At 28.5% G+C, this 19,515-nt stretch overlaps 1 protein-coding gene across 4 annotated transcripts; it reads right to left on the bottom strand.

Moving 5' to 3' along the window:
- Positions 1 to 673: 673 nt before the first annotated feature.
- LOC129960279 (FUN14 domain-containing protein 1-like) lies at positions 674 to 19,220 on the bottom strand. Of its 4 annotated transcripts, none has more exons than XM_056073581.1 (5): positions 19,120 to 19,220; positions 15,762 to 15,935; positions 15,113 to 15,188; positions 13,959 to 14,078; positions 674 to 1,205 (listed from the first exon to the last, which is right to left on the bottom strand). In XM_056073581.1, the coding sequence occupies exons 2-5, from the start codon at positions 15,923 to 15,925 to the stop codon at positions 1,125 to 1,127; spliced, it is 441 nt and encodes a 146-aa protein (XP_055929556.1). In that variant the 5' UTR covers positions 15,926 to 15,935; positions 19,120 to 19,220; the 3' UTR covers positions 674 to 1,124. The 4 variants fall into 4 exon arrangements, with proteins under 4 accessions (XP_055929556.1, XP_055929554.1, XP_055929555.1 ...); XM_056073579.1 differs by having other exon boundaries at positions 19,067 to 19,175; XM_056073580.1 differs by lacking the exon at positions 19,120 to 19,220 and adding an exon at positions 18,968 to 19,107.
- Positions 19,221 to 19,515: the final 295 nt, after the last annotated feature.

The following is a 19,515-nucleotide window of genomic DNA, read 5'->3' as shown; positions in this document are numbered from 1 at the left end:
AGAATGGATATTTAAGAAAATTTTGTCACAATGTGTGCAGAAAATTTCTCTTATCGAGTGCGTTCCAGGCTCTTATATAATTTTTCTTGCGTCATGGATACTCTACCTCAAAGCCTGATATAAATCCCATTGAAAATTCATGGGAATATCTTAAGAAAAAAGCCTGAAAACTCGCCGTTTCCAGTAAAGATGAATTGAAAAGAATATTGTTGCAGGAATGGGAAAATATTAAAACTAATTCTTGTGAAAAATTGATGCAAACTGTGCCTAAACGTCTTAAAGGGGTTATAAAAAACAAGGGGTTGTATACAAAATATTAATTCATTTGAAATATTAACTATTTTTAAAATCTTATCCGTCCAAGTTTGGATTGTGCCTTATTTTTTGTTTTGTTTTTTGACAAAATTTCTCGTTAAAACGAATTAATTTATAATTTTTGTTATTTGTTTTTATAATTGCAATAAATATACTATTGAAAATTCATTTAACTATATTTCTTATAATTCTTATTTTTGATTATATTAGTATCTTTTCTTTGGTGCCCGCGTTTGGCTTGTAGTGACTGTTTTTACTTTAAAAACGTCTTTATTTTTAAAATTTGGAGACAAATTAATGTATCTTGCGATATTTTTTATGCTTTGATTATATTAGATAATACAGATAATCAAAATAATAAGCCTTCTAAAAATTAATTTATTTCATTAAGAACAATATATGCATTTACATGGACAGAGCAAAAAAACATTATAAACAATACTAGTTTCAAGTCAAACTAAATGTTATTCTTTTATAATAAAATGAACAACATACTTATGCAGTTTTTAATGCCCAATAAGGTGAGTTAAAAGGTGACCTCAGTTATACAAATTGACATTTTATTTTACATTTCTTTTCAATGCAATCAACTTATTAGACCTCAGATCATATGAGTAGATGCAGACAGACTCACATTTTTTTTCCAATCAAACCAATAATACACACATATATAATTCTAACTCTTAGAACACCGTACCATGGGGTTTGATTGAGGAAGTGTCAACTTTATATAATACTGTTCAAACTAAATTAAACACCATAACAAATGTAAAGCAAACATTAATAAATGTTATAAGTTATCTAGTGTATCAACACATGGCAATTCCAATGAGAAAACCACCAGCAAATCCTGTAACAAGGAACTTATAATCTTGAATGAAGCTCTTAGACTGAAAGAAATAAAACGAGAATACCATAATAAATTAATAACATTTAAAAACAGACTTCAATAAGTATATATTTAAACAATAGCATGTATTACCATATAAGAAATATAATATGTAGTTTTCAGATAAGAAAAAGTGATTTGAACTTGGAATCATCCAGAATAAAATGTAAAGATCTGATATTAGTAATATCAGATAATTTTTTTATTTAATTTTTCAAAACTCAATTATGATAAATATGATGACCTAATATCTTGAGTTTAAAAGGAGGTAGGGTGAAGAAGGGTAATTGGGAATCAGGAATAAATGGGAATGGTACCTGTAGTGTGAATTAAGAAGCAAGTACTTTTTTTTAATACACTCAAGAGGATGACAGACAACACCTTCCCATTTTGTTTCAGCGTTATTTTCTAACATTTTTTCACCTTGGTTGCTGTTTTGTTAAAAAGAAAATGCAACCAAAACTTTCCTAAATGTCATTATTCATTCCTTACATCGGTTATTTGCAAGATAAGTTGAAAAGTTATATAAGGTTTTCGAATCCTGTCGGTTAAATAATATGTAACATATTTTGGTTTAAGTAGAATGCAGGTTCGAAGCAGTGAAGAGACTTGGTATTTTTAATTTCGTTTTATTCTCTCTCGGGAGGCAAACATGATTATTTACAAGGCGGCGCAGTGCGGCACAAAGCAGAAGGCAAAAAAGGCCAAACAAATGATCATTAGTCTTATATAAGATGGGATTTCCGGCCACGTGCAGATGAAATACATATTTTGACCTCTGATAAGGACAAAAGCATCACTTTCATTTGATACGTAGTACTGATGGCGCATTATTTTTACAAAGGAATTAATTAAACCGAAAGTGGAATTGGATCACGAAATAAGAGAATATTTTTAGAATGAAGTTACTATGGGCTAAATTAAGATAAAATCTTGGAAATTAATTAAATTGAAATTAGAATTAATATTATATATATATATATATAATGATATTTTAATCTCTTAATTTAAACCAAATTAATTTCCAAAACTTTATCTTAATTTAGCCCATAGTAAAATATTCTTTTATTTTCTGGTCTAATTCCACTTTCGGTTTAATTAATTCCTTTGTAAAAATAATGCGCCATCGGTACTACGTATCAAATGAAAGTGATCCTTACTTTGCCCTTGACAAAGGTCAACACATGTATTCAGTCGCCGAGTGGCCGGAAATCCCATGTTATATGACTAGTGATCATTTGTTTCGCTCTTCCTTACTTCTGCTTTTGTGTAACATCGCGCCTTCTTGTAAATAATCATGCTTGTCTCCCAGGAGAGAATAAAACGAAATTAAAAATACCAAGTCTCTTCACTGCTTGTCAAACCTGCATTCTGCTTCAACCAAAATAATGTTACATATTATTTAGTCGACAAGAATATTTTCCTGTGAAAAAAATGTTCAAATGAATGAAAAGAATTAAATCCCTGGAATGAGAGGCAATTTGATGTTATGGTACGGCTCCTTGATTCTCCGTTAATCTGAAGATGGTTCCGTGCTGCTCGTCGGCTTCCTTGCCGTCCGTGTCGGGTTACCTCCCGTGGCATAGTGTCTTCAGATCGGACCACGTCACAGAAATTCTACGAATGATGGCTCCTGCCGTAACCTGTGATCTCATCCGAAGCTGCGGTTCATTACTCTTGTGTTTTTGTGTTCCTTGTCAACACAGAGAAGTTCTAGTTAATGAGTGCTCAAAATTACCTTTTGGGATGTCTTAAAAAGGTGATTCGTGTTTCCTGGGTCAACGGGTGAAGATCAAGATTATTTTATAGTATTATTTAAAATATTGAATTTTTAGTCTTTTATCAAGTTTATTTTTAAAATTGTATGCATAAATTAATAATGTTTTTTATGTGAAAAGTACTTTAATTTTGTTAAGATCTGGAAAAATGACTGACCAAGATAAAACAAATGTGAATGACCCTCAAAATTCAGAAAATAAAATTGATAAAGAAGAAAATGATCAAATAGAACCCTCCATAATCCCTTTTGATCCTGAAAATGGGATGAAAATGGATTTATGGTTGGGATATTTCAATAAAATTTGTCAAGAAAATGAAAAAACTGATTTGTGGAAAATTAAAAATATTGCTAAATTTCTAAAAGGGTCAGCTTTAACCCATTATATAAATAGTTGTTTAAATATTGATAATTTTGATGAGTTATGTTGTGTATTAACCGAACAGTTTATTCAACCCAATATTGTTAATTTTTCTGACTTTTCACAACTGAAATTTGATTCAAAAAATGTTAAATTAGTTGATTATTTTCATCAAAAATTAAATTGTGGCAGACAGTCGGGTTTACTCCACAACTGATTTTAGAAGGTCTTACTGATGGACTGCCAACTCAACTAAAACAATTGGTAAGCATAAAAGTTCCTTGTACCCCCTACAGAATGGCTTACAATAACAACTAAATTATTAATAATGGAAGAAGCTTCAGAATCAAACCTAGACAGGTATAATGAAACCAGAACCAGAGTAAGGCAACCAGCACCTTTTAAACCTAGGCATAATTTTAATTATAGATTTCAAAATTCTTTTATTCCTTGAGCTCACAATAATTTTAGACACAATTATCATAATTCAATAAGACCACATCCCAATAATTTCAATAACTATGGTCATAATTTGCATTACCAACAAAGATTACCATCTTCCCCATGTAGAATTTGTACTCAAAAAGGTATTCCAAATGCTTATCATTGGACCCAAGTATGTCCTTTTCATCAACCCCAATTTGTGACAAATGTTCCAAAAACAACCAATTTGACTTCCTTGTGTACAGAGGTCCCTCTTGGCTGTTCTCAAAATCCAGGATTGAGACAAAATCCTCCTAATGAGGCCCCTGGCCCAGTACAGTGACAATTATTAGTGTCCGGACACATCTCAATTTTACCAAGTCTAGCTAACTTGGACAATGTTTATAACCCTCATAGCAATGTAAATATAGTTATTGACACAGGATCCAAACTTTCAATTATATCTGCAGATATTGTGCAAAAACTTAACTACACAAGAATGTAAACCCTATTAGAGTCAAACAAGCACATGGAACGTTCCAATTAACCCAAATTTGTGATATATATTTAAAAATTGGCCAAATAAATAAGAAAATCAAATTATATATTATGGACAATCCTTTACCATATATCATCTTGGGACTTTTAGATTGTAGTTCATATAAATTAATTATAGATTGTGATAAAAACAAAATATTTCAAAATGGAAAAATTATCACCAACTTGCATAACAATAATAATTATATGTCTTTACATGCTGTTGAAAATAATAACACTGGTGATGATAACGTCAAGGTAGTGACACCTCAGAGGAAATGTTTCCACCTCTGACTGTAAACAAACTATCTGAACCTGTGTTATCTCTGGTGTCAGAATATTCTCATGTGTTTGCAAAAAATAAATATGATGTTGGTAAAATAAGAGTGGAACCCCCTAGAATAAATTTAACCGCGGATTTAGCAGTGTCACAAAGGGCTTATAGAACCTCTGCTACTGATGCAATTGAAAAAAATAAGCAAATTAAAAATTTGTTAGATGCAGGTTTAATAAAAGAATCTACTAGTAATTATTCCTCCCCTGTAACATTACCATATAAAAGAGATGAAAATAGAAAAAGTCGTCTTTGTATTGATTATCGTAAAATTAATTCCCTTTGCAAATCTGAGGCAGAGCCTCTACCTAAAATAGATACTTTACTGGATAAATTAAGTACTGCTAAAATTTTTTCAACATTAGATCTTACATCTGGATATTGGCACATGCCCTTGCATGAAAAAGATAAACATAAATTAGCATTTGTAACTATTGAAGGTTTATATGAATTTCAAGTCTTACCTTTTGGCTTTAAAAATGCACCTGCAATATTCAATAGAACTATTCGTGGAATTTTAAATAAACATAAATTTTCAAATTTTGCATGCCACTACTTTGATGACATAGTAGTTTTCTCTAACTCATTAGAGGAACACTATGATAATTTAAAACAGATTTTTCAAATGTGCGAAAAAGAAAACATTAAATTAAAATTTTCTAAATGTGTGTTTGCTCAAGACAAAATTAATTTCTTGGGGTATAAAGTCAAAGAAGGGTGAATTTCTCCTGATAATAATAATATTGAAAGTATTAAAAAATTACAACCCCCAAAGAATGTTAAACAACTTCAAAGTTTTCTTGGCTTGGTAAAAGTTTAAAACAAGTTTATTGATTCTTATGCTAAGATTAGAGAACACTTAAATAATCTTCTTAAAAAAGATACTCCATGGCAATGGACAGAAGACTAAAAAAACTTTTGAAATATTAAAAAATAAATTGATAACTAAATCAGTGTTACAGTTATATAACCCTAATTTACATCTTCATGTTTTTTGTGATGCATCTCCGGTAGCCGTTGGAGCTGTTCTAAAACAGCCCAACTGTTCTGGTAAATTACATCCTGTATCTTATCATTCAAGAACTTTACGTCCTTATGAAAAAAGTTATTGTATAACCAAGTTGGAATGTTTAGCAATAGTAGATGCTCTTGATAAATTTTATTACTATTTACATGGGAAAAAATTCATAATTCACACTGATCAATCTGCTCTTGTTTAGCTTAAAAATGTTAAAAATTTAAAGGGAAGATTATTTTGTTGGTCTTTAAAACTAAGCATGTTTGATTCTGAATTTAAATATTTAAAGGGAGTAGCTAATGTTCAAGCTGATATGTTATCAAGGCATCCTACTGCTCAGTATGTCCATTCTGTGCATTTATTAGAATTAGATAAGATCAAAATTTAGACAATTTAAATAATACTAAATATAAAAATATTAATGATGTACTTGTAGTTAAAAAGAAAAATTTGTTTAAAATAGTTGTACCTTTTTCTCTTAGGAGAAAAGTTTTGCAAAAGGCTCATGAGCAATTCGGGCATCCAGGCACTCAAAAAATGATAAATTTAATTACTCCTCAGTATTATTGGCACCATATTACTCAAGATATTGCACTTTTTGTTAAACATTGTGATATTTGTCAATTGAATAAAAAGAAAAAGGAAAAAAGTTTTGGCCTTTTACATGCTGTGCCCCCCACAGATTGTCCTTTTGAATGTCTTTCTGTCGATACTGTTGGTGGATTTAATAATTACAATTCAACTAAAAAATTTCTGCATACAGTAATTGATCATGTGACTAGATATGTTTGGGCTTTTCCTTCCAAAAATGAAAATTCTGACAGTATTAATATATTAAAGCAAGTTTTCCAAATTCAGGTTCTTTCCAAATTATTAACTGATAGAAATGGTGTGTTTACTTCATCTAAATTCAAACATTTCCTCAGAAATTCTAGTGTCAAGCATCTGTTAACATCTTCATATCATCCACAAACTAATGGGAAATGTGAAAGAGTTAACCACTCAATAGTAACTAAATTAAAGTACAAAGTCAATTCTTCTCCTACTAAAATTCCTTGGACTAGACTTTTAGAACAAATAATCAATGAATATAATTTAACACCCCATTCAGTCATAAAATTTCCTGGTGCATATTTGTTATTTGGCACTTTACCTTATAATCCTCCCTTAGCTCAAAATCAATTCTATCTTCCAGTAGAAGTAGCCAGAAAATTAGCTAAAGATAATACAATAAAATATCATGATAAAAATAAAATAAGATATGATGCTAGATTTGCAGATTCTCCATTCAAACCTGATGACATTGTAAATATCAGGAATTTAATTACCCAAATCGTAGAAAATTATCTCCACTATTTTCAGGTCCATATGAAATAGTAACTAAAATTTCAGATGTAAATTATGAAATAATTAAACCAAATGCATTAACAAACAAAGCTACTGACATTGCCTATGTATCAAAATTAAGAACATAATACCCACCAGAAAAATTAAAATTAAGTCATGAATAATAATTTAAATAAAAAAAATCCTTTTATTTCCCAAGTTTCTTCCACATAATCCCCAAATTAGGTTGGCCCGTTGTCTCCACTTGTAAGAGTTAGTATTTATTTTCTTCATGATGATGATGTGATAGGCGCCATCACAACATAAATTCAAATACAGCAGTCTTATTGAGATACGAGTAAAGGGTAAACTTCACAATTAATTTCTATTTTTATCCTGGATATGTTGTTCTCCACTTTGTAAATAAATACTCCTGAGTGAGAGTAGAAAGAGAGTAAGAATTACATCTCCCCTTCTTGATGTCCTAATTTTGGGTCATTAAATTTATCCCACTATGAGAAATTGATGGACAAGGTTTTACTAGTCATCACTAATTGGCTAACTAGTAGATTAAAAGTTTTTTTTCTTTTAAAATTACACATTTTTGTCATTTGTTTTGTATTAATGTTATAATGAGTATTTGAATCTCATATTTATTATTTTTAGATTCAAGTGTTACATACAAAAATCAGAACTATGTTGATGTTTTATTATTATATAATTTCAATTTATTATTCCATTATTTTATATCCTGTTTGATAATTTTGGTGAGCCTTCTACTATTAAAGGACACTGTATGCAAGCATTCTTTACACATTCCTCACCAAAAAGGGACAATCTTAGAGTGAGAGGCTGATTTTCTGCATAAAATTATTTTTTATATTATACATTTAATATTATTATTTTGATGTTGTTGAATATTTAGGTTAATCTAATATTTTCACAAATATCACTTTATTCTTTTTATGCTTTACCTACTCTTGTTCAAAATGATTTTCATATTAATGTAAAGGTAAGAGAAACTTGGGTATCACTTTTAATATGACTTTGAATTTTAATTTTTCTTACTTGAACACCACTGTAAGGTATGGCTGTGTGTCGAGGGCCCCGACGCACTTCCACGTTTTGCGGTAGGGGGAAAATAGTAATGATATTTTAATCTCTTAATTTAAACCAAATTAATTTCTAAAATATCTTAATTTAGCCCATAGTAAAATATTATCTTATTTCCTGGTCTAATTCCACTTTCAGTTTAATTAATTCCTTTGTAAAAATAATGTGCCATCAGTACTACGTATCAAATGAAAGTGATCCTTTTGTTGCCCTTGACAAAGGTCAACACATGTATTCAGTCGCCACGTGACCGGAAATCCCATGTTATATGACTAGTGATCATTTGTTTCGCTCTTCCTTACTTCTGCTTTTGTGCAGCGCCGCGCCTTCTTGTGCTTGTCTCCCAAGAGAGAATAAAACGAAATTAAAAATACAAAGTATATATATATATATATATATATATATATATATATATATATATATATATATATATATATATATATATATATATATGTGTGTGTGTGTGTGTGTGTGTAATGATATTTTAAACTCTAATTTCAATTTAATTAATTTCCAAGGTTAACTTTATTCTAAAATATTCTCTTATTTCGTGATCCAGTTCCAGTTTCTCCACTTAATTCAACAGAAGCTTTATAAAATTGCTGAATCGGCTAAAAGCCTAACTTCCCCACACTCCGCGTGAAGTGGTAGAAAACTGTCCAGTAAGAACATTCTTTTTAAAAGATCCCTGTGTTTCCTTTACTTCTGATTGACATGCGTCAGAAATCCCTATCAGAATCTTACTAATATATTAGCACTGTAAAAAAATATTTTCCCATCTATATCTCATGTTATATAAGACGAGGGATAATTTATTTCGTTCTTCTTCCCCACTTCGTGCCATGTCCGCGCCTTCTTGTAAGTAATAATGTCTGCTTCTTCAAAATGAAATAAAAAGATGTCACGAAATCAAAAGTCTCTTCACTATCTTCAAACTGCATTCTGCTTCAACTAAAATAATGCTTACATATTAAAGAGTCGACATGGATAGTTTCCTGTGAAAGATTATCAAATGAACTAAAAGAATTAAAAATGCAATCCGCGGGAAAGGAAAATGAATCATGCAATAGTTCTTCGCCGACGCTCTTCGTTGCGGCCAGCCGTCTCCTGTGTCTCTTTGGCTGTGGTTCGTCACGACCAGCCGTCTTCAATCTCCCGTGGTATAGATTCGTTGTGCCTTTCCATGTCAACCGATCCAATATCCCCTGATGTACCGTGCCTTCCATAATCTGTGACCTCATCCGACATTCCGGCTTTGTTGTTTAATAGATATCCTTGTGTTTGTGCTCCATATCGTCATGTGCGTGCTCCTTATATCTTCAAGGAATTGGGGCTCCTTGTCATCAAAAAAAATTTCTGGCTCCTTACCTGTGCTGCATAATCTCGATGTTATTTCCTTGTTATATTATCATCTCAATATAAAAATAGTTTTCCGTCACCTGCCGTAGTCTCTTGTACCAGTTCCAGTGCTCAAAATTGCATTTTTTGTGATTAATTAAAAAAAGTGATTAGTGTTAAAAAAAAAAAAAAAGCCTCCATCAACTGACTCAATGGATGGAATTCAAGATTTATATTTTGAACTTTTGATTTTAATTTGAATTGAATTTTCCAATTACAATACAATTGCAAATGATATTCATATTATTATTTAAAATATTATGATTGTTTTAATTTTTTTTCAAATCTATTATTTAAAATTTATTCATAATAATTTGTTGAGTTTGAAATTTACGTGCATGCTATTAATAACTAAGAAAATATGATTTCTCCAATTAAATTTATCTAAATCAAGGTTTTTAAAAAAATATGCATACAGACCTTGTGAACGAAGAAGTAACATACCAAGATTCTTATATACTTAATAATTAATGGCACATGATAATTAGACTAAGGTAGTAAATACCTCAGAGGAAATTGTTACACCCCTGACAGTTATTAAGTTACCCTCTATTATCACTGTGTCCAAATACTTGTTTTTTACAAAATACAAATATTTTTTATATTATTTATTTTTGTTCCCAAAATATTATAAGAGTATTTTGAGTCTCGTGTTTATTACATTCATTCACAAGTGTTTTGTTTGAACTCTTTGAATTTTGCATTTATTATTTTTAGTTCCAAGTTTTTCATGTGATATTTTTGAATTTTGCAATTATTATCATTTCCAAAAGTTTTATATGAAACCGTTCAATTTTACAATATTATTTTCATTTCCAAGAATTTCATTGTACATGTTTTAATTTTATATTTATGGTTTCAGTTCTAAGTGTTTAATATGAAATATTTCAATTTTGCAACTATTATTTTCATATCCAAGTTTTTTACCTGAAGTTTTGAATCTTGTTTTTTTATTTACAGCTAAAATACTTTAGTTAAAATCATTACTATACTGATATTTCAGTTGGATGAAATCATAACAAGATTGATATTATATTTAATAATTTAATACTTTATTTCTAAATTAATAATTTTGTTGAGTCAGACGTTCTAGAATTTAAGAATAATATAAGCAAGCCTGTCAGATTATTTTCACCAAATTAAGCGAACTACAGAATAATAACAAGAATATATATGTGCACTAAATCATTTAAAATTTTAATATTTTGTTATTACTGATGATTATTAAAGTTTTTATATACTATTTTCACAAAAATAATTCTTTTCATATTTATAATATAATATGATGAATGGGATTTCAGTATTAATGTTTATATAATGTGAAGGTGAGGGAAACTTGGGTATCACTTTTGATATGATTTTAAATTTTAATTTTTCTTACTTGAACACCTCTGTAAGGTATGGCTGTGTGTCGAAGGCCCCTACATACTTCCACGTCCTGCAGTGGGGGGAAAATTGTAATGATATTTTAAACTCAAATTTCAATTTTAATTAATTTCCAAGGTTTTATCTTAATTTAGCCCATAGTAACTTCATTCTAAAATATTCTTTTATTTAGTGATCCAATTCCACTTTCTCTACTTAATTCAAGAGAAGCTTTATAAAATTGCTGAATTGGCTAAAAGCCTAACTTTCCCACACTCTGCGTGAAGTGGTAGAAAACACTCCAGTAAGCACATTCTTTTTAAAAGATCCCTGTGTTTCCTTTACTTGTGATTGACATGCGTCAGAAATCCTTATCAGAATCTTAATAATATACTATCACCGTAAAAATTTATTTTCCCTATACATATCTCATGTTATATAAGACGAGGGATAATTTATTCCGTTCTTCTTCCTCGCTTCTGCTTTTGTGCAGCAATGTGGCGGACATGCCATGTCCGCGCCTTCTTGTAATTAATAATGCCTGCTTCTTCAAAATGAAATAAAACGACGTCACGAAATCCAAAGTCTCTTCACAATCTTCAAACTGCATTCTTCTTCAATTAAAATAATGCTTACATATATATATATATATATATTGAATCTGCAAGATATTATAGTTACAAGTAAGATTCAATTTTCATCTAAGAAACAAGATAGTGTTCTAATTTACCCATGACAATTTTTATTGTGGTGTAGTTTTTGAACAGGATTATAGCAATAAAACTTGTAATTTTTATGCATTTGAAATAATTTATCATACAATGGCAGTGATATTCAATTTCAGATCACATTAGTGTTCAGTTCAGCAAATAATGTTTATTATTTTATGTCAAATCAACAAGTAATATTAAAAAAGAAAAAAAATCTACCACATAATCTACGCACATATTATCGTTCATGAATGATAGTTAATCTATTTGATGTTGGTTTGATATCAAGTATGAAAGAAAGCTGATTTCAAAAACGAAAAAAAAATGTGATGGATGGGAAGAAATATGAAGATGATGATTTTGATTCTCTACAATAAGAAATAAAGTTGTGGAGATGGAGGACGTAATTTATCTTAAATTGTCCATAGCAGGTTTTTCAACAAATTTGCATATTTTTATTGATTATATTGGAGGTACTAGAAGGAAGACCTGTTATTTGTCAGTCAGAGAGAGTATTTGAGTTGACAGTGGTTAACTGAATGTGATAAGTTTAATGAAATCAAAAATTGTTGTTGTGGTTAATGATAGTTTGCGATTTTTGAGGGTCAGATTGAAGTTATTTTACCAAATCTTATCATTTAAGCATATTTTTCCTAATAGCGTATATGTCAGAGAAAAATTAAATGAATAGGAGACTGAAAATACTTGAAATGAGAGCTGTGCTTTCAGCTACTAAATTGAACTACTAGACCTAATTCATTTTAAAATGCGTTTCTGAGTCTTAGATATTTCCTTTTCATGTCTCATAAAATTGAGTCCTTTCTGTTCATATAAAGGTTTATTTCCTGATAAAAATAGGGATATAATATTACTAATTAAAGGCATTAAATAGTTATGATAGTTTAAGCTATATTTCATAAATTTTAAGTCAATAAGAAAAGAACGTATTTTTATTCGAAAGCCTATAAAAGCATAACATTGGGATAGTTGAGAGTAGACAATAGAATAAAATTTTAAGTCAATCAGTAATTTGCTCTTTAAATATGATTTTTTCAAATCAGTCGTTACAGTGGCCAGGTTCCCCCAAAACAAACAAGGTGCCCTAATGCTCTGGCGATGATTATGAATGTTTGAGTACATGAGACAGGCTGATTATAAAATCTGGAAAAAAAAAAAGATATTGTTTAATGAGCCCCAAAATATTATGCAGCCACACAAATCATATGCCTCTTTTCCACTTCATACGATCACTTTTAATTGGAAAACAAATTGATGAAATCTGCAAAACTGGTTTCTAATTACTGCAATTAATCCTAAATTTGTAATACATATCAAAGCACTAATTATTATTTTCCTTTTCCTATTACATTTGAAAACTAATCAGCATATAATGCATCAAAAGGACAGATTTCATCTGCAGGTTGTCTATATTAGTGTTATTATCAATTTTCAGACTTCGTAATAGAAAAATAGCTTGCTTCTTTCTTTCTTTCTTTAATAGATAGTCTTTAACATGTTAACATGAACACATTCTCATTTTTCTTTTGATTTAGTCACTTTTAGCAGTACACTGACGCTATGGTAAAACACAAATTCTGAATAGAACCGTGTGTTTGGAATGCAGTTTAAGTCATTGTTTGGCATTGAGTACTTTTTTTGAGTTATAGTGTTCTGCCAATATGACAGCTGAATCAACCAATCAGATTAGCCATTTACTTGAGTTGCAAACAGCTGATCAATATATTAGAGAACAATAGTGCACCACTTATCAAGGGATTATAACATACAACAACATATGAGGGTACATTAAAAAGAGACTAGAAGTAAAATAAACACCAAAATCAAAGAAGTAAAATAAGCACAACACAACCAATTTAAGTGATGGGTGGGAGGGTGGGGGGGGGGAAGAAAGAAAGGAAAATGTAGGAGATGGAGAGAGTAAAGAAAGCCAGACCACTAAGGCACCTTGAATTTGCAATGCCCATTTCTGATATGCTTTCAATTCCTTTGATGACCTTTGTAGTAGCAAAGCTCTAGGACACTTTTTAAAGGTTAAAAAAAAATGTACCCAATACTTATTCACGATGCTGTAGGCACCACATACACAAATTTTACTTTAGAACATGCTGAAAACCTCCTAGCTCATTATACTGAAAGATAAGAATGCCAACTTTGTAATTTTGGAAATTGTACAAACTGCCCTAAAGCTCAATTTTGCTAAACATTCATATCTTTATAAGTCTGATAAGAAAATATGCAGTATAATAAATAATGTGTTTTTACTCTAATGTAATAACAGTTATATTAATAATATAAGTAAAAAAAAAAAAAAAAATCAAATTTTCATAAAATGTATAAATTAACTTTTAGACAAACAAAGGAAGAAACTTACTTCTTCAAAAAACCAATGCAATTCATTTTTTGAATGTTTATCTAGCTTCCCTTTGGCCTTTTCAATGTCACGATTTACTTTATTCCAATTGACTTTTATGTACCCTTGATGCTGTGCAATCTGTAAAGAAATAAACAATTTTAAGTTCAGTAACATGAGTATAGATTTTTCCAATTGAAATAATTACTATTCCACCTACAGAAAATATAGTAGTAATTGTCAACTATAACTAAACTAATTCTATAAATCAACTAGGGCATATAAAAATATAATGTTCATAGAAATTATAACATATTTTATATTTTTTGAAACACTGAGGAATATTTTTAAGCAGAATAACATTAAACAAGTAATAATACAACAAAACTATTGAAAATGATATAACTCCTAATACAAATAAATAATAATACATAAAATTAAAAAACTGCCTTTAGTGTAAAATTTATAACATTCCACTTTTATTTCAACACTCTACATGGTCTCTAGTTATGAAGATTCTGCTTACAGATAACTTGTATCCTAATAAAATGACTTTGTTGCACAATTTACTATGTATATAATACATAATATAACGCCATCCTGTGCCTATAACACTAAGTTATCTAAATCATTATGATCCTAGTCAAATCTTTTGTCAAAATCCTAGTCAAATTCATTTCTAAGGATACTAAAAATACATACATAGACATATATCATAAATTCTTGTAAGTTGCATTTTTTTTTTTTCTTCAGGAACCTAACATAGTTTAGAATTAATAAATCTATTTCAAAACTTCATAATTTAGATCCACATTTTTACATCTGTCTGGTTTTGTTCATATAAAATATTTTAAAAGATTTAACTATCATTTATATAAAATAAAAAATTCTTTTTCTCAATAACCATACAGTTCTACTCAGCAGCATTATTTAAGATATTAAATGATAACAAATTTAAATTTATACTGGACAGAGAAAAAAAAGTTAAAAAGGAAATTTACTGAAAAAATGCAATTAATTCTCTGTAGCATTTAAAATAAAAAAGAATAATGTAGTTTCTTCATGATACATATATGTTTCTTCCTATATAAATGCTGTTGAATATGCATTTTTAAATTATGACAAAATTCATATTTTAGACATTTTTTCCCCCTTGAACAGAGTGAGAGATCTACCTGAAACATTAACAAGCCTCCAGCCAGTGCTGATGCAGCTGTTTTCCCAACTTTGGAAAAAACAATGCCAGCACACCTGCAATGAACAACAAAAATACTGTAAAACAGGAAAACCTGTAAAGGTTAAATACATATATGATATACTGATTCAAAAATTTAATGAATTTCCACTTTCAAATAGAAAATATTTGGTCAAGAGTTATAAAGTTGTTTACTTTATAAAATCTAAGGTTAAAAAAAATTAATAATATAATCTACATAATTAAAATCATAATCTATATAATTTCAGATATTCTATGAATATTACTGTTATTTTGATTCATTAAGCAATTTTATCTAGAATGATTCAAGATAGTAAAGAGTTTATTAAAACTAAACAAAATCTAATTATTTCAATAATTAAAAAATGATAGCTCTTTTCATACTAAGTATTTTTTAAATACCATACCTTTTGCTTAGTGACAAATCTTTCTGCCTACTTTCATTTTAATGATTTTTCAACATTATAATAGTACACCGAGAAAATGTAATTATAGACACATGTTTAACTAAGATAGCATTATTCAGTTAATACAATACTTAGCCTCATTTAAAGTTAAAAAAAAATATATATAATGATATATTTTGGATATAATGGATGACAATTTACCATCCTGAAATTCCTCCAATAGCCATTTCTTTCGCAACAGAGCCATTAGTTACTTCTTTTAGCTGTTTATCCAACCATGTCTCTTCCTTCTCTTTTTTTAGTTTAGGTAAGTTAAAAGATCCAGTGACAGAAATCACAGGAATTGAAAGTATTGGATTCGACATGATGAAAGAACTATTAGAAAAGAAGTTAATTATTAAAACACCTTATCTTTAATATTATAAAACATATTTCTGTTTATAAATATGTTATAAACATAATAATTTTCCAATACAAAATATATCATGATAAATCAAAGAGTTATGTCATCCAGCAATTTAAATCATATTTACATATAATAAATCAGAAAATAAATTACTGTGAGAATCAAGATAAGTACTTCAAACACTTAACGTCAGATTCATATTTCAAACACTTAACGTCTTCGATACATATATAACAAAGATTTTTCACTGAATTTTAACACAAAAAAGGCAATACCTAATCAGTATGAAATATGGCAGTATCACAGATATAATATGAAATGCAAGAGTGTTTTTAGTAGCAAAGAATTTTCTTTTCTACAGTTATCTTATTGAAGGAAACATGAAAAAATATTTGCTGTTGAACACACTAAAAGATAAATAATCAAGAGAAGCCTAGAAAGTCACTTTTTTAATGGCTCAGCTAAACAAATATTAAAACACACTTCTGGAACTATATATTCTAGATAACATTCTGATTGTACTAAACAGAATGACATATATGATTACGAAATTCAGAGACAATTTATATATAAGAAAAGAAGAATATAAAAAAAGAAAGAAAACCCACATGCACAGAAATTTACTACCATGATAAAGTAAAATTAATTTTATAATCTGGCACTTAATGCCAAAAAAGAAAAAAAAATTTACCTGGAGGAACAACAATTAATTCTTTAGCACAAAAAAGAAAATTTATCCTTTTTTACTATAAATAATCAATCAGTGAATAAATAATTTTGCTCAGGAATCAAAAGGAAGATCATTGTAAGTTTTATATTTTGTTTCAATAGGGAAATTAAATATATATAATATTAAAACTTTTAATATTGCTCAAATACCTATAAAAGAAAATTTCATTATAATATCACACAGAAATGTTTAAATTTCTATCACCATTCTGCAGATACTTTTGTTCAAGGGCATAATTCATTTCAGACAAAAGAAAAATACTCCATAAGATTACTGATTTTAAGAAATTTGAATTAGAGAACTTTACGATGAATTCGTATAATCAATATCAGAGGCTATAAAAGTCATTATTTTTTAAAACTGAATTTAATCCTACTACGCTAGGTAAGCACAAACTCTACAGACTGCATTTCTATTTTGGGCATATTTCTCCCAATTCACACTTATTTTCACAATAAATGTAAAATTTATTATACCAATGACAAGATATTCTCCTACATAACAAATTTTTTTTGGGGGAAAAATGCAGAGAATCATATATATATATATATAAAATCCTTTCAATTTATAACTATGCATAAAGAAAACTCTAATGGTTCAATAGTTATTGTTAAAATACTGATTTCAAATGAAGATAGAATTCATTGGTATCAGTATAACAATTTTAAATTATTCCCTTTATTCAAAATGGACTCAATCTTTTTTTAAAAGAGAATGATAGCACAAACACCAACTATTAACACTAAACATTTTGACAATTCTCTCCTGTATTAAAACTATCAATGGAAAATATTCAAATGGAGAACATTAATTTGTTTGTCAGTTAAATCTTTATAATTATCATTAATTAAAAAATATGACCTATAATGCAGAAAAATTTCTCTAGAATTTTATTTAAAGAATATTTTCATTATCTATTTTAAGAAAATTTTTATGTTTTCAGGAGCCTACAAAAAGCCTGTTTTATTATTAACTTCATATAATTTTAAATATTTTTTTAGGGAAAAAATTCTATAAAACTCATTTTCTTGAAGCAATGCTGCAGACTTATATAACATGCCATAATACTTAAAATTCTTTAAGGATTAATTGCGATTTTTTTTTTCAATCTTGTGGTTAAAGCAATATTATAAATCTTAATTATAATAATCTTCAATAGCTTTTTTCCCAGAAAGTTTCATCAATATAAATAGATCAAAAATAGAACACATTATGAATATATATATTTACTTGCATTTATTGAAATATATTTACTAACTGAATATTTTTAAATAGCTTTCATAAAAATAAACACATGAAACTACTTAATTAAATATATTAATCTTATTTTGATAATTTTCAGTTAAGAAGCCTAACTATTTTTTCAAAACAATTTCTTTGTAAGATTCTTGGTACATAATACTAATTTAATTTTTCAGATTCTAGTGTCTTACTTTATTTGTCTCAAAGCTTTCCCTGCAATATTTCATAAATAGAAGAAAATTTAGTTGAGAGAGTTTTGCTTTATAATGTTTTTATCACATGCATTTGAGAAATGTATTAACAGCTTATACAAGACGCACAAATATAAAAAAAATTTACATGAAAAACACTTTAATATTGAAGTTATATAAGTTAATAATCGAGTGCTAATGTAAATTTGTAACTGATACTTCATTTGCAGTAGTTTTGTACAATTCAATCACATGGTATAAAGAAATATTTAATGAGCAATTCTCAAAGTATAAAGATGTGAAAGTTAAGTGAAATGTTTAATGAATATAATTTACAACTGAAGTATATTTAAATTGGCTAAAATCAGACATTTATATTACTGGTAATAATAATAGCAATGCATCTATAGACTTTCTAAAATAAGTTAACAAAGCATTCATGTAAACAACAAAAGTAAGTTTAATCTTGAAGATAAAATTAATTGACTTTTGAGAACATAAACTGAAGCGAGTTAAAAATTTTAATGGAAGAAAGAAATTTCGATAGTAAGTAAATTATAAGTTAGAGTTCTATGCTTCAATCCTAGAAATGCATTTCATTATATGTTAAAATTCAGCATAAAATTAATGCAATCCAGTTAAAATTAAATTTCGCTTCTTCGATTCGGTGACCTTCCCTTCATCGTCATAAACATTTTCTAGTGAAGAGCGACGCTTGTGCATAATTTCAGTTTTTAAGGAAGAAATTCATTTGTAAGAAATCAAAGAAAAAACATCCCGTATTAAATATAAGATTTAACAACTTCAAATGCTATAAATGATTTAACTTTCAGTTCACCTAATAAATGGCAATAAAGAGTCGTTTTTCTCTAAGAAAAAGAAGCAAAACTTAAATGAAATAGTATGAAAATACTAATATATTTAAAGGAATATATACATTTCCAGTGCTCTCTAGAACATATGACAACAAATAACACCAGTAAAATGTACCGTTTGTTTTATTCAAAATACCAAACCAACAGAAACAAATGTTGCCAGTGACATTTGATTCTGTTGAAATGAGAAAAAATTTTTTTCGTGGAAAATATCAGAGCTTTTGATTGCGTTCAGATTTATGAAGGTGAAATTTCCTTATCATTTCTGATTGTGTAGGTATGAAATCTGTTAAAGAAAGAATAAATTTTACTATTTCTTTTTTTCTCAAAACAAATGATAGATTGAATAGACTATGAAGGGACAGATCATTGCTACCTTTTTCACTGTAACCGGATAACGTCGCATTGTTGATTATCCGGTTTGTCTGCTGTCAATTGTCAAATTTGGCTTGTGTTATTTATTAGTGAATTTAAAATATGGGTGATATTGTGGATGAATTGTTACGTTATG

Source organism: Argiope bruennichi, chromosome X2 (assembly GCF_947563725.1).
Source record: "Argiope bruennichi chromosome X2, qqArgBrue1.1, whole genome shotgun sequence".
In the NCBI taxonomy this organism is placed as follows: Eukaryota; Metazoa; Arthropoda; class Arachnida; order Araneae; family Araneidae; genus Argiope; species Argiope bruennichi.
This window is presented reverse-complemented; position numbering and strand designations above follow the sequence as displayed.

Excerpts from the sequence above, each read along its gene's own strand:
- LOC129960279 (XM_056073581.1), bottom strand. The coding sequence starts at position 15,925 with ATGTCGAATCCAATACTTTCAATTCCTGTGATTTCTGTCACTGGATCT. Across the intron at positions 15,189-15,761 it reads ATTGGAGGAATTTCAGGATG|GTGTGCTGGCATTGTTTTTT; the intron begins GTAAATTGTCAT and ends TGTTCATTGCAG. Across the intron at positions 1,206-13,958 it reads TGCATTGGTTTTTTGAAGAA|TCTAAGAGCTTCATTCAAGA; the intron begins GTAAGTTTCTTC and ends TATTTCTTTCAG.